The sequence below is a fragment of the Hemiscyllium ocellatum genome, chromosome 12 (genome assembly GCF_020745735.1).
Source record: "Hemiscyllium ocellatum isolate sHemOce1 chromosome 12, sHemOce1.pat.X.cur, whole genome shotgun sequence".
Lineage (NCBI taxonomy): Eukaryota > Metazoa > Chordata > Chondrichthyes > Orectolobiformes > Hemiscylliidae > Hemiscyllium > Hemiscyllium ocellatum.
Genome location: NC_083412.1, coordinates 36052970 through 36068672, shown reverse-complemented (window position 1 = coordinate 36068672; position 15703 = coordinate 36052970). Strand labels below are relative to the sequence as shown.

Sequence of the window (15703 nt, the reverse complement as noted above, 5' to 3'; positions counted from 1 at the left end):
TAAAAGCTTGCATACATGTACAAACAGATTCAAGAACAGCTTCTTCCCTGATGTTTTCAGACTTCAGAATGAACCTCTTTAAGGTTAATGTTAATCTGTCTCTTTGCACCTTCATGGCAGCTGTAATTCTGTTCTGTTACCCTGATACACTTGTATAGTATGATCTGCCTATGAAGCACATACAGCAACACTTCTCACTGTATCTCCATGTACACTTGACAGGAATAAATCAATTCAAATAAACTGAAAAGGTCTTTTAGTTTTGAGGCACGTGGGTGTTGGGTTGAGCAATTTGATGTCGATGGGCATGCTATGGTGATGTAGTGATTTTATTCTGTTATATCGTATATGAGTGGTATGGGTCTGGTGCAAGTATTTGCAAGACAGGAAACCTGATTACTGAGGAGAAAGTGAGGACTGCAGATGCTGGAGACCAGTGTTGTAAAATGTGGTGCTGGAAAAACACAGCAGCTCAGGCAGCATCCGAGGAGCAGGAGAATTGATGTTTCGGGCATAAGCCCTTCTGCAGGAATGAGGCTGGTGTGCCAAACAGGCTGAGATAAAGGGTAGGGGGGAGGGAATTTGGGGGAGGGGCGCTGGGAATGCAATAGGTGGAAGGAGGTGTGGGTGAGGGTGATAGGCCGGAGAGGGGATGGGGGCGGAGAGGTTGGGAAGAAGATTGCAGGTCAAGAGGGCGGTGCTGAATCCGGGAGTTGGGACTGAGATAAAGTGGGGGGAGGGGGAATGAGGAAGCTGGAGAAATCTACATTCATCCCGTGTGGTTGCAAGGTTCCTAGGCGGAAGATGAGGCGCTCTTCCTCCAGGCATCGTGTGGTCAGGGTCTGGCGATGGAGGAGGCCAAGGACCTGCATGTCCTTGGCGGAGGGAGAGGGGGAGTTAAAGTGTTCAGCCACAGAGCAGTTGGGTTGGTTGGTCCGGGTGTCCCAGAGGTGTTCCCTGAAACGTTCTGCATGTAGGTGGCCTGTCTCCCCAATGTAGAGGAGACCAGATCGGGTGCAACGGATACAGTAAATGATGTGTGTGGAGGTGCAGGTGAATTTGCAACCTGATTACTGAGGTTGATAAAGCTGTCATGGTAGTAGTTCTCACATAATTTAACTGGACAGCAATTAATTTGAAAAGCAAACTTAATTGCCATGGGGGAATATAACTACTACACTATAGAATGCACCAAGCCAAATACTGTTATCCATTTAGTGACTCTGCCATTTCAGTGCTCCCCGCTATTCATTCCTCAGACTCATTCTCCAAGCAACCAATGTTCACTTTTGCCACTGTCTTCTCTTCTATGTACTCATAAGCTTTTGCTATAAATTATAAAATTTTGAGCTAGTTTTCTTCCATCATTTACCCTTTTGCCTTTTTATGCCATTTTTCTCCCACCTTTGCAGTGTGGTCTGCCGAGTGTTGTCTTTCTTTATCTTTAATTTACTTAGCCATGGATGTTTATTCCTCCTCTCATCTTCCTTTCTGGAATATATTTGAGTTGTGAGCGATGAGTATCTCATTGAGCATCTGTCACTGACTATCAACTGTCCTATCTTTTAGTCTTCCTGCCCAATTCACTGGGGCCTGATCTGTCCTCATGGGTACATTGGAGTGAGAAGAGATTGTAGGCTCCAACTATGGAGCCTTTTCCATTTTTAAAATTTTCCTCACTGTTTATCTTGCTTCTCCCATGCACATCTCTGCATCGATCATCACAAGATTACACTGTTGAATCTAATGTTCGAATTTTCTTTTATTGCAAAGTGTTTCTTTCAGAATATTTTTCTTTCTTTCTTGTTAATATTTAGAAATACTAATTTATTTCAGGTGCCCCCACCTCCCAATGGACAATTACCAACATTTGGGATGGTTCCTGTTCATCCATATGCAGCTATGCCACAGCCTACCATGCCTCCAGCACCACCTATACAGCCTGTTTTTCAGCAAGACTACCATACTCCAAGTGAACCACCACCATCACAACAGCAGCAGCAGCAAGTAAGCTATCACATAATATATTTTGTAATGTGTGACCTCTTTTGTAGATCGTAATCTAATGAGCGTAATCCTTTGATTTTAAGGAAGTAGATATGGAGATTGAAAAATCTGATACACGAGAAGCAAAACGTCGTAGTGTTGAAACTAGAAGATCACGCACTCGGTCTGGATCAAGGTTAGCAACACGAGAATACTGTGCATGAATTACTTACAATCTGAATGCTTACATGAAGCATCATAGGTTCGAGTTTACTAAAAGTAGGCTGTTGGTTTTATATGTATAATTTCTTATTTATTTTCCCCTCACCTCATAGTTGATTCATTGTATCCTTGATAATCACTGTTGAATCAACAATGATCTGCAGAACATTTCTGATCAAATTAACCTACTTATCTCACTCTGTCATCCCATCTACCTCTCCTAAGCAATTCCTCGCATGTTATTCATATCCTTACGATCTATCCATCCCATACTATCTATATCCCCTGCCCCTCTACCTGGGGTAATTTTATTGTGCTCCCCTTACACTGCAGTGTTTAGTTACTCCGCTAACCCTGCTGCCTCTAACTATTGGAATCCACAAATAAAACGCATTCTCCAGCCCTCTGCATGCCTTGCAAGCCTCTGGATGCCCAAGATTCTGCCCACCAACCCAACCCACTGACCAGTCTGAAAAGTGCAGGTAAATAAAAACTTACTATAGGTAGGAACTGCAACTTTTCAACAAACAGTCACATGTTCAAGTCATTTGTTCCAAACTTGTGGACTTTACAAGTTGAGAAAGTTTGGTTATTCACTAACATTTTCATACTTGACAGTATGTCAGTTGAGCGGAACAGTAATGAAACTTGGAAGTGATAATAGCATATCTTAAAAGGTAATTTCCAGATTATTTAGAGAGATGTAATCTGTGAAGTTACAAATTAATTTACTTCATATTAGATATCTGAATGAAAGAAATTGTTATTACATTGAACTTCACTGTTGGTGGGTTCCTAGTATTGCTGCTGGATGCATTCGTTGGCTCTGAGAGATATAGAGCAGGAGATCACGGTTTATGCACCTAAAGACAGCAAATATGACTGTAGAAAGTTAAATTAGATTAACTAGGGAACTGCTAAATTAGTTTGTACTTAAAAAGTACAGACTGTTATAAAGTTGTTAGATGATGTGATGGTAGTGCATTTCATTAATTCCAAAAAAAGTATTTCATTTCCTGAATATCTAAATTGTATACTTTCCACAGATCACCAAAGCGAAGACGTTCTCGGTCTGGATCTAGGTCAAGAAGGTCAAGACACAAGCGTTCTCGATCACGATCCAGAGAAAGACGCAGACACTCTCCTCGTTCGCGATCTCAAGAGCGACGTGAAAGAGAGAAGGAGAGAGAACGCCGTCAAAAAGGACTGCCACCAATTAAATCTAAAATTGTTAGCGGTAGGTAGTTAGAATCTAGAATCCATCATATCCTATTAGAATATGTCCTATTTTTGAAGGAGCATTTTGGCATGACCATAATTATTTAGAATTGGCATTGTCCCATTAACAGCAAAATAAATGTTGTGTATGTAATTTTATGATGGAAATATTTTAAAAATTGTAAAGATGACAAACTGCTCATTCAACAAAATTCTTTGCCTAAAGAATTTACTCTCGTTTCCTGATTGGAAGAGTCCTCTAACCCATAAATCTGAGATTCCTACTCCATTCCTTTACCCCAAAATCTATTACTAAGTATGTTAAGCATCCTGAGCTTAATATTTTCAACATCATGTTTACAGTTTGCAGCACAACCCTCTGGATAGGACAATTAGACAAGAGAGCAACGCAGCAGGATGTTGCAAATCTTCTGGAAGAATTTGGCCAAATCGAATCTTTGAATGTGAGTATATTTTATCCCTAGTTAAAAATTGTTTTGTGACATTGGATTAAATATTTGTCAAGTTAGTGTAGCTTGTTGTGTAAGTGTCATTGTTGTCCAGAGTTGAGATATTCAGAATGTTGAGCACCCAGTTTACTTCAGTACCTATCGGTGAGGGGAAGAGTCTGAAATTCAACCATGACTTTTCCTCTTAATTTCAGTATATAGTCCTATTGGAAATAGGTATGTTTGAATGTTAAGTGTGCCCAAAATATTTCTTGGTTAGCCTGTTTTGATTAAACACTTAGTGCTGCATTCATTGTAATTCGTTTGTGTGAATTGAAAAAGTTACTGACAGCTGTGCAACAAAGGATTGGATACCAATGAGCATTTTAAGGGCATTTTAAAGTTTCAAAATGTTGATAATTAGCTTATGTGTTTATTCTGAGCTAATTTCATTCCAAACATCGTGTCTTCGTTTTATGGCACTCCAAATGTGGCAGGTGCTCTCAAGTCAGGGCTACTCTGCCAGATGAAGAGCCCATCCCAGTATGACATCCTGTCACCTTGGAGCACAACATACATGGAAATTGTTACAAAAGGAGAAAATGCTGGAAATGTGCAATAGGTCAAGCAGCGCATATAGGGGAGAAAAGAGCAATGAATATTTCAGGTGTTTGACCTGTCATCAGAACGTGTATATTTAATTTGATTTTGTGTTACTTATTCTGGTTCTTAATTTGTGATTCTGTGATCTATTTTGTGTTCCATTGTAGATGATTCCTCCAAGAGGATGTGCTTACATTGTGATGGTTCATCGACAAGATGCATACAGAGCCTTACAGAAGCTTAGCAGAGGGACATTCAAGGTCAATCAAAAGTATATAAAGGTATGTCCTGTAAGGGGTGCTGAGTTTTAGGAAATTGATTTTTTCCTTCTCTATGCACCAGACTATACAGCTGGCTTTCCAATCACCAAACTTAATTACCTATTTTTATGTTGTGCTCCTCCTATAAACAAATTTACTGTTAGGTTACAACAATTAGAATAAAAATTGAAATAAATTTCCTTTTTTTAACACAGATATGTTACTTGTAATTACACTTGTTTATTGAATTATAGAATTTAATACTGCGCTCTGGGAATGTCTATCCATTTTGAAGAATTACTGAGAAACCCAGTGCCATCCTGTTTTGTCTGTATTATTGCTTGTGCCTGAAATAGTCTTTCAAATGTTTGTGCAGAAGAAATATTAGCACGCTAGTCAGGGTTACTTTATGAAATAAAGGTAACCTTTGTGAGAGAGAAATTGGATGCTATAACTTGTCTAATGTGACAAATCAAGAAACTGCTTTTGGGCCTAGCTTTATGTGTATCAAATAAGGTTATTTGTTTTTCAGATTGCCTGGGCCTTAAACAAGGGAATGAAAACTGAATACAAACAGTTTTGGGATGTGGAGCTTGGAGTAACTTACATTCCTTGGGACAAAGTTAAGCCAGAAGAACTGGATCGTTTGTGTGAAGGAGGAATGCTAGACAATGAAACACTTTGTCCAGGTAAGCATTGGCAGCACTAACACATTTTGGTCTGTTCCTTAAATCTCTTGACGATATGGTGTTTTTTTAAAAACTCTGTGGTGGTAGACCAGAAGGTGTATGAACTAAACCATTCAGCCTATTGAATAAGCTCCACCACTCAGTGAGATCATGGCTGATCTGATAACTCTCAACTACTTTGCTGCCTTTTCCTCCGACTCTTGATTCATTACTAATTAAAAAAAGATCTGTCTATCTTAATGACCCAGCATAAACATCCCTCTGAGATAAAAAAATTCACAGATTTACTATCCTCAGAAGAAATACCTTTTTGCTCTGTCCAACTGGGTGACCCCTTGTGCTGAGATGTTGGTCTCAGACCCTAAATCTCTCTCAAGGGGACACAACCTCTTCACATTGACCCGGTCAGTCCCACTAAGCATGTAACATATTTCAATGTGGTCACCTCTCAGTCTTCTGAATTCCAAACTGTACAGGCTCAACCTACAGAACTTGTACCACCCTCTGCGTGTAAATGTCTGGAAAGAGCTACCAGAGGAAGTGCTGGAGGTTGGGACAATTACAACATTTAAAAGGCATCTGGATGGTTTTATGAATAGGAAGGGTTTAGAGGGAGATGGGCCAAATGTTGGCAAATGGGACTAGATTAATTTAGGATAAAGTCTGGTTGAAGATTTGTAGCTCGGGTGTCCGTTGTTGTGGTTCTGTTCGCCGAGCTGGAAATTTTTGCTGCAAACGTTTCGTTCCCTGGCTAGAACCACAACATTAATTTAGGATATCTGGTCAGCATGGGCGAGTTGGACCAGAGGATCTGTTTCCATGTTGTATAGCTCTATGATGCTATCTCTCCTTAGGTAAGGGGACCAAAACTGTTCACAGTATTCTTTATGCTGTCTCACTCGTGTTTTGTGTAGTTTTAACAAGACTTACCTAATTTTATATTTCATTCCCTTTGAAATAAAGGCCAAAATTCAGTTTGTCTTCCCAACTCAGTTTGTATCCCTTTGCACTAAGTCATCCTCACCACTTGCCTTCTCACCTATTTTTACGTTGTCTACAAACTTGGCATTTGCTTCCCTCGTCCTAGCCAGTAATATATGCTGTAAATAAGTATGGCCATAGTATTCATCCTGTTTAAGTCCATTAATGCTCCCCAAAGCCAGTACACCATCTGCAAGGCAGAAGTCTGTTGGAATACTCTCCATTTGACTGAATGCATGCAGCCCAATGTCATCTAAGACAAAGTAACATGGTTGATAAGCATCCAAGTTGCCACCTTAAGCATTGACTCTCTGTCACTGGTGCATGGTGGTGGATATTATTCACTGAAGTAACTTGTCAAGGCTCCTTTACCAGTACCTCCTAAACCATGACCTACTACCCAGAAGCACAAGGGCAGTGGTGCATGGAGACACCACCAGCAAATTCCCTACTAAAGTATAAATCTTGGAAATAGGTGAAAGTAAATTCTGCAGATGCTGGAGATTAGAACCGAGAGTGTGGTGCTGGAAAAGTACAGCAGATGAGGCAGCATTTAAGGAGCAGGACAATATAGACGTTTCAGGCAAAAGCCCTTCATCAGGAATGGAGTTCCCTCCCTTAAACCATGTAAATATATCTACACTAGAGTCTGCCGTGGCTCAGAAAGACAGCTCACCATACTTCCTTGAGGTAATAACTGGGCTTCCTAGGGGTGCTCCCACGAAGGCATTTGCATTGAAATTTAAAATTCCTTATGGGCTTGACACTGTGGAAGGTGAGAATGTTCCTGCTGACAAGGGAATCTAGAGCAAGAGGTCACAGACTCTGAAATGTGCTGATCATTCAAACTGAAGTTAAGAAATTCACTCAAATGTTTGTGAATCTTGGGAATATAGTAACGGCTCAGTGAGCATATTAAAGACATTGATACTTTCTTTTGGTATAGTACGGTGAGGTTGAGCTAGAAGATCAGCTATGAACCTGAGTAGCAGAGCAAACCTGAACAGCCACGTGGCCAGTTTTTGCTGTTTAACTTGTTGTATTCTTTATGAATTAGAATGGAAGACTATTACAAAGGCATCACCAGCAGTTGTTGATACAGCTGAAAATGGTAACACTGCTGTGACACAACCAGAAGAAATGCCTCAAACGTCTTTGCCAATGCCTGCACAGGTAAGAATGAAAAAGTGAATTATATTTATCAAATAAATTAAATGATCCACAATGTTATCAGAGTGAAGAATCGACTTTGTATGAGCAGAATGCGTAGTATATTATGTTACCGTAATTGCAATGTACCAAGTTATGACTGAAGTGAGTCTCCTCTTGCATCTTTATATATCTATGTCAGATAATATAACTGGTATAGCACCTGGTTTAGTGCAGGCTTTTCCTCAAGAACAGTGCCAGTTGTTGCATTGTTTATGGTACATTTGACTAGTTGCTGCATATCACTTCAAAATATGTTTGCTGAAGAGAAGCACTCCATGTCCTTTCATGAAGCCCTGGTCATCAGGGTGAGATACTGATTCAGTTCATTGTAATAAGAGCAAAATACTGCAGATGCTGGAAATCTGGAACATAAAACAAATGCTGTGGAAACTCAGTAGGTCTGGCAGTACCTGTTGAGAAGGAAAAACAGAGTTAATATGTCTGAAAATGAACCTTCTGGCTCAGAGAGCAAACTTACATCCAGGATCTCAACCTGAGCTACAGATCTTTTCAAAACTCGTTTGAGTTAATATTACAGGTCCAGTACGGCTCTTCAGAATTCACATTCAGTATGTTGTGTTCAGAGTATCATCTTACAACAATGCTTCACACTAGTTTGTTTTAGTGCCCTCGAAAAATCAAAAATACCCCTAGAAAATTTGTTTGGTAAAGTTCAATATGATATGCACCAACACGGCCTGCATTTTGTGCACCTCACCCTCTATTTGCCTTTTAATTCCTGGCAGTTCTGTGAACTCTGGAACACTGAGCAAGCCTTATTTCCTTTCAAGAATTCCATGTTTTAATAATCTGAATTTATTCTTGAAAACATATATTCTGTCCCAACATTCTAACCCTCTGTAGAAAGTGTCTTGATGTTTTCTATATTAAAAAAAAATCAGCAGTTATTTATTATGAACTTTAATTTTGCTCAGTACCAACAGTTCATCCTTTTACCCATAGTTCTTTCGTTCTTTGTTTCGAATTACTCGATATTTAACCAGATTGCATTGTATTTGCTATCGTGTACCCAGTTTTAGAAAATGTCGGATTATCTCTCATTATTTGTACCACAGTAATACTGGCTCAGTAAATGTATGTAAAATCAATTAAACCAATTCACTTGAATGTAAGTTATCTGATAGTAAAAGGCCTTTTGTTAATTTGAAATACATTTGAGTTATACTCATTCTTATGTGAACAAGTTGAAGGTTAGCATTTACTTAAAGTTTTGTTTGAAGACAGAAAAATTTAAGATATTGATATTCATCTTTTAGATCACTGCCTTCACTGCATTTTGCAGCCAAATATTCAATGAAAAGATGATTACTATAAAATTTGTACTTGCAGATACCTGGGGTTCAACCAATTCCAGCTGTTAGTAGGCTCCATCCACCAAACTTTTCAACAATTCCACCACCTACTTTCAATCCTGGAGTGCCACCACCTCCACCTCCACCACCACCACCTCCCTTTATGCGTCCTGGTTTCAATCCAGTTCAGCCACCGCCTGGTATGTTACTTCACAGGACTTTTCATTTGTGTCATAATGTGTTAGCAATTGCAATTCCAGAAAATATTTCCATTTGACATGACAAAGCAGTAGCTTTAGGAAAATATATCTGCAACTAATACTGATTTTTTTGGAATGCTTACTGTGCAATATTTTGCTATCTGCAGAATAAAACAGAAAAAGTAGCAGTGGAAGTGGGCTAAGTGATTACTTGGTCACTTAAAATAGTTTCACCATCCAGTGGGGTTATGACGTGGAGATGCCAATGTTGGATTGGGGTGGGAAAAGTTAGAACTCTCACAACACCAGGTTATCATCCAATAGGTTTATTTGAAATCGCAAGCTTTCGGAGCACTGCTACATTTAAAAAAATGAGCAGTGCTCCAAAAGTTTGTGATTTCAAATAAACCTGTTGGACTATAACCTGGTGTTGTGTGACTTTTTACGTAGGATTATATCTACTTTTGGATCTTGAAATCTTGTTCTCACCTTCTTCTCATTTCCTTTGACTTCTTTAGCATGCAAAAAAAATTATTGATCTTAGGCTTGACTCAGTTAATGCAAAGATTGAGAATTCTTGAGGTAGCGAATGCTGTCGTATTCTCAGTTTGAATACAGAAATTTATCCTTGGTTTAGGCTGATATGCCTGTCCCTTTATTCAGAAACTATTCTGCCTAATTATAGTCTCTGCAGTTCAAGTAAATGGTCTGTCAGCTTGTACTCTATCAAGCCCTCAGAATTTTGTATATTTGTGAGATCACTCTCCTCCTAACAACAGTAGGAGCTAATTCATCTCAAGTTCTCTCCGTCTCAGAATTTAGGCTAGTGAGCCTTCATCGTGTACCCCGTTGATGGTTGTACATCCTGTCTTGGGTATGGTGACAAAGCTATTTGTGGTTTTCAGATGTCTCACCAAACTTCTGCACATTGGAACAAGTTAACCTACCATTTGCTTTCCCACTGTTTGCTATTCCTGGAAAGAAACTAGTGTATAAGGGCACTCAAAGCCCCCTCAGTGCATCAACATTTAATAGTTTCTCACCATTTCTTAAAAAAAAGTTGTCCTTTTTCTACCAATATGAATGTTCTCACTGACCTGTCTTTCAAAATATAACCTATCTGAGAAAATAAACCAAATTCGATGAATTTTTATTACATCTTGGTTCCATCTTTGCTCCAAGCTAGTTTTAGAGAATCAACTATTTAATTATTAACTTGTTTTCTTCAATGTTGTTAACCAGTTCTGATTGTTGTCAAAAGGTGTGGCGCTGGAAACCACCACAGGTCAGGCAGCATCTGAGGAACAGGACTCGGTGTTTCGGGCATAAGCCCTTCATGAAGGGTGTGATAGAGGGGATGGTGAAAGTGGGTAGAGAGATAAATAGGAGAATGGAGGAAAGGTAGGTGGGAAGGCAATAGATGCAGATGGGGGTAATAGTTCGGAGGTGGGAGGTGTGGGCAGTAAAGGAGGATGTCGGAAGTGGAAGGTGGGTTGGTGGGGGACATGGACCTAACAACAAAATCACAAAAGGAATGGTCTCTGTGGAATGCTGGTAGTATTGGGGAGGGAAGTATACCTCTGGTGGTGGGGTCTGATTGTAGGTGGCAGAAAGGCAGAGGATAGTGCACTGAATCAGGAGATTAGTGGGGTGAAAGGAGAGGACCAAGGGAGTCTGGATATATATTTCCCTCCCCATCTCTATCTACGTTCGCAGAGACCATTCCATCTGTGACTCCCTTGTTAGGTCCATGCTTCCCACCAACCTACTTTCCCTCCCAGCATCTTCCCTTGCCACCGCAAGAGGTGTCAAATCCAGACGCACGCAAGCACACGCACACCTTGTTTGAGGCCCCAAAGGAGCATGAATAATAAAACCAAAATCCAAAATGTAATGCAATGTTCTATTTTCTGACTTGAGTTCTTGACCATTGGATTGGTGGATCAACATCACTACTCAATACCATTACCTTCACATTTAATTTTTTTAAAGTACAGTTATTTGGTGGGCTTTCTTAATTCAAACAGATCATCATTACAAAATTATCCAAGTATAAAGAATACATCGTGCTAGTTAATATGTCAATATTTTGCTTAACTTGAACAAAAAGCATTTAACCATCTTTCAGTATTTCAGGTTTATGTTTGTACAAAATTCTTCACAGCTTTCAATTTTCATAAAGTCGAGACCCTTGTAGAAATCAGAGAATGCAACACTATGAGAGAGAGCCATTTAATCTGCCATTCTATGCTCTTGTATGTTCGCCAAAACTTTGTCCCCCTTTTATCTCCCTCCATTCATAAATGGAAATCAGTACTTTCTAACAGTGATGAAGGTTTTTTATTTACCTAGACAGGTTTACTCATTGCTCATTGTTTAGCTTGTGGAGAAAATACCTTTAATTTAGCTTAGTAAGTACTTTGCTACTAAGTTTCTAGGCTTATAAAAGAACATGTGAAACATGCTTAATAAAACTAATTAAACATTAAAATGTGTCTTTCAATTATTTGTGGCAGTATTGCCAATACATTGTAATACATCCTGAGAAATATAAATTAGGTTAGAAAAAGTGAACACGTTTTGGACTTGACAATCATCATTAAGTAAACCATTTCCGGCTTATTATGCAAAGAACCTATTTTGATCCTGTAAATGTTCTATTATTTCAGGTTATCTTCCACCAGGGCCTATTCCTCCACTGAGTTCTGCAATGCCCATTGGGAGTTCAGGAACGAACATTCCAACATGCGAGTCTTCCCATCTTCCTGGTTAGTCGCCTTCTTGAATTTAATTTCATAACTTTGTGGCTTCAAACAGATTGAAATATCTGTTGTTCAGTAAATACCTAAATGTGAATGTAAATAATAAATAATTCTGGATTTACATAGTCTGCCATTTTCAACCTGAAACAATAACTGTTTCTGTCTTGAACTTGCTGAGTGCTTTCAGCATTTTCTATTTTTATTTCAGATCTTGAGCATCTGCTGTGTTTAATGCCATGTAAATGTTTAAGTTAATTTGCTTTCCATTTGGAAGGTTTCCTTTTGAGGAAAAATATCGCAAGATTAGCTTTTTGAAGAGATTTTTGAGGCATAACGTAGTTCTTAGATAAGCCTACCTCATGTCAGCAACCAGCAGACTGCACGACATGAGAAAAAAATTAACACACAATCGGCATCAGGAGGAATTTTCTTAAGTTAGAAAAGCACTGTGTGGCATTTAGCACAGTGGTTAGCACTGCTGCCTCACAAATCCAGGGAACCGGGTTTGATTCCGGTCTTGGGTGACTGGCTGTATGAAGTTTGTACATTCTCCTGGTGTCTGCGTGGGTTTCCTCCTGGTGCTCTGATTTCCTCCCACAGTCCAAAGATGTGCAGGTAAAGTCGATTGGCTTTACTAAATTGTCCCATAGTGCCCAGTGATGTGCAAATTAGGTGAATTATGGGGTTATGGATTGTGTTTGGGTTGGATGCTGTTTGGCGAAACTGTGGAGGTTCAGTGGGCCAGATGGCCTGTATGTGCACTGTAGGGATTCTGTGATTCAGAAGTGCTGGCAGGCTGTTATGTAAGGAATGTTTCTTTTCAATAGTTTTCTTCTTTGTCTTTTTAAACATTATGGCACTTTTCAAGTAACATATTGAGTGCTGTAAAAATCGTCAGTCAATATTTTTGGTATTATTTTGCTAGTTAAAATTTGCCTGGACTTAAAAATGAGAATGAAATGAAAAATTTTCAGCTGCTGTTAAAGGTTCAATCAGGCATACAGTTATGAAAGGAATTTGGTAAAGTAAACCACACAATTCCTTTTCTCCGTATATAGAGGTGAACTTCGATCACCCAAATATTGAATACACTATTTTAAAACAGAGTCTATATGTATTGCCTGCTTCCATTAAGATAAAAGGAGTGCGTATTGTGCTCTAATCAGAGGAAATTTGCAGAAGATCCAGCCGCGTCAATCCACAATGGCAAGTTGGTCTGGGACTTGGTTGGCTTCCTTTTGTAATCAGTTTGACTGTGGAGACTAGTAAGCAGTGTACGGGAATTAGTTAAACCAGTGAAGACTGTGGCCATTTTAATTATTTCCTCAAAGTTGAGGATGCTTTGGATTTTAGAGCATATTTCAAAATTTTAATGGAAGTTGTAATTTGGGAATTTTAAAATCCCTTTAAAGAAGTTTTAAAATATATATGAAAAAAGATCTCTTGAGCTTAATCAGCATAAGAAAACAATATACTAAAAGACTAGACTGGTGCTACAGAATGAGAGGTGTCTAAATAAATTCAGAACGTAATGTACTTGATCTTATGACAGTCTAGTCACTTAACACGTGCATGCTGCTACTATGGCTGATGTATATGCCATTTGAAACAGATTTTGTAGTTAGGTTCATGGTGTTATCATATTCCTAGGCTTGAGCTTGGTGTGTAAAACTAATGTAAAAAGCAGCAATGTACACTCTGCACCTGCTTTGCCTGAGCAATTATACCCTTGTGATCACATTATTTAAATAATATTTGAATTAGAATTACATTTTAATATCACGTACTCAATTATAGGAATACACGAGTACAAGGTTAGGAATGCATGAGTACAGTGCAAAGTTGCAGATTTTGAATAATAATTGTCATTAATTTTGCAGTTTCCTTCAGTCTGCGTACTGCTGAATTGGCAGTATGTAGTTGAATTACAAAAACTAGGCTTTTGATGACTGGTTAGTCAGTTAATTATTTTTCAAAAAGCTGATTATAAACAAATTGAAAGGAACTACAGCGACAGGATATTTTAAAGCATTTTTAAAATCACCATTGTGTTGCTGTGCCAAATGTAAAGGCCACAGTGTTAAAAGGATCTTCACCTTTTCTGCCTTAGGACTTCATTGTTCAAGGAAAGTGCTTGTGTCCAAAGTCCCCACAAGAGCATGAGGTAGACCCCTAATGGCAGTAATGTCTGTATCTTAAAATTTGGACGCAACAATGAAGGAATGTAGAAAATATAGATTATGCAGCTAAAAGGATAGCACTTTGATCCAAAATGTACCTATGCTCCCTTTTTCAGCAATCGGTTGTAATTTGTCCCATCTCTCTCATAACCCTAATGTTTCTCACCTTTAAGTCCATGTGCAATTGCCTTTTAGAATTATTTATGGAATCGACTTGCACAACATTTTCAATTAGAGCATTCTCATATCCCAACAACTCTGAAAAATATTTTTCTTATCTCCTGGAGATCTCTTGCTCGTGAATTTTGACTGACCTTAGATTGTTTGACATTTTGTTGGAGGGATTACCTTCTCGTCATTCTACTTGAAACTTCTCAACATTTTGGAAACCTCTTAAGTTACCTTTAAACCTCCTGTGTTCCGAGGAGAATAGACTTCACTTATTCAATTATTCCAAGGAAATTTGGCAAATTAGATGCACAGTTGGCTGGGTGGCAAAAAACAGAGGGTGATGGTTGTGGGGTGTTTTTCCAACTGAAAGTATGTGTCCAGTGGGGTCCCACAGGGGTCAATATTGGGCTCTTGCTGATTTTAGTTTATATTAATGATTGGACTCGAATGTAGAAGAGTTGATCCATAAGTTCACAGATGATACAAAAAGTGGCGGGCTGATAAATAGTGAGGAGGATAGATGTAGCTTACGAGAGGATGTGAATGGGTAGATTAGGTGGGCTATCAGTGGCAATTGGAATTCAACCTAGATAAATGTGAAACTTGGCACTGGGCAGAACAAACAAGGCAATGGAATATGTGATGAACAGCAGAACCCTAGAAAATATACTGCCCCGTTATGGTATCAGATCAGGTGGATAAAGTGGTTAAGAAGGCATGTGGTATACCTGCCTTTATCCGTTAATACACACAGTTTCAAGAGCAGGCAAGTCATGCTGGAACTGCATTAAAAAGTTGTTTAGGCCACAGCAAGTATATACAGTTCAGGAATCCACATTATAAGAATGAAAGCATTCAAAAAAGCACAGAGGAGATTTACTGGGGTGTTGGCTGTGCTGGTGAGTTTATGAAGAGAGATTGGAACTGAGGTGGTTTTTGGTCAAGCAGAGGTGATTGAGGTGTATAAAATTGAGTGGTGTGGATAAGGTGGACCTGAAAGCTTTTTCCCTTGATGGCTGGATCAGTGATCAGTGGCATAGATTTAAGGTAAGGGGAGATGTCAGGAAAACCTTTTTCACCTGGGGGTGGTGGGAATCAGGAACTCACTGCCTATGAGGGTAGTAGAGGCAGAAACCCTCAAAACATTTAAGTATTTCAGATGCATCTTGTTGATACCTAGGCATACATGGCTTTTGAATCAAGTGCTAGAAAATAGGATTAGAATAGTTAAGTTGTTGTTTTTGACTGCCATGGACATAGACCAAAGGTCCTTTTTCCATGCTGTAGATCTCTGACATTTGGAGGAGACCACTGTAACTCATCCTAAGTCTGAAAATTATTCATCCATTATAGCTCTTGGCTCTCTTTCACAGCTAATTTTGAATCCATATTGCCAAATTTTTTCTTAATTCGTTACCCTTCTCTCTCTCCGGTGAGCTTCCTATGTGGAATTTCTC

General features: G+C 39.0%; 1 protein-coding gene across 3 annotated transcripts in view; it reads left to right on the top strand.

Annotated features, from left to right (window-relative positions):
- scaf4a (SR-related CTD-associated factor 4a) overlaps positions 1–15703 on the top strand; it is an 85327-nt gene that overhangs the window by 54244 nt on the left and 15380 nt on the right. For all 3 annotated transcript variants that reach the window (XM_060833511.1, XM_060833510.1, XM_060833509.1), the window contains exons 10-18: positions 1837–2007; positions 2091–2182; positions 3255–3445; positions 3790–3890; positions 4646–4759; positions 5271–5427; positions 7466–7581; positions 8971–9133; positions 11803–11901. In XM_060833511.1, coding sequence (XP_060689494.1) covers positions 1837–2007; positions 2091–2182; positions 3255–3445; positions 3790–3890; positions 4646–4759; positions 5271–5427; positions 7466–7581; positions 8971–9133; positions 11803–11901 — 1204 coding nt within the window. The remainder of the gene's footprint in view (positions 1–1836; positions 2008–2090; positions 2183–3254; positions 3446–3789; positions 3891–4645; positions 4760–5270; positions 5428–7465; positions 7582–8970; positions 9134–11802; positions 11902–15703) is intronic.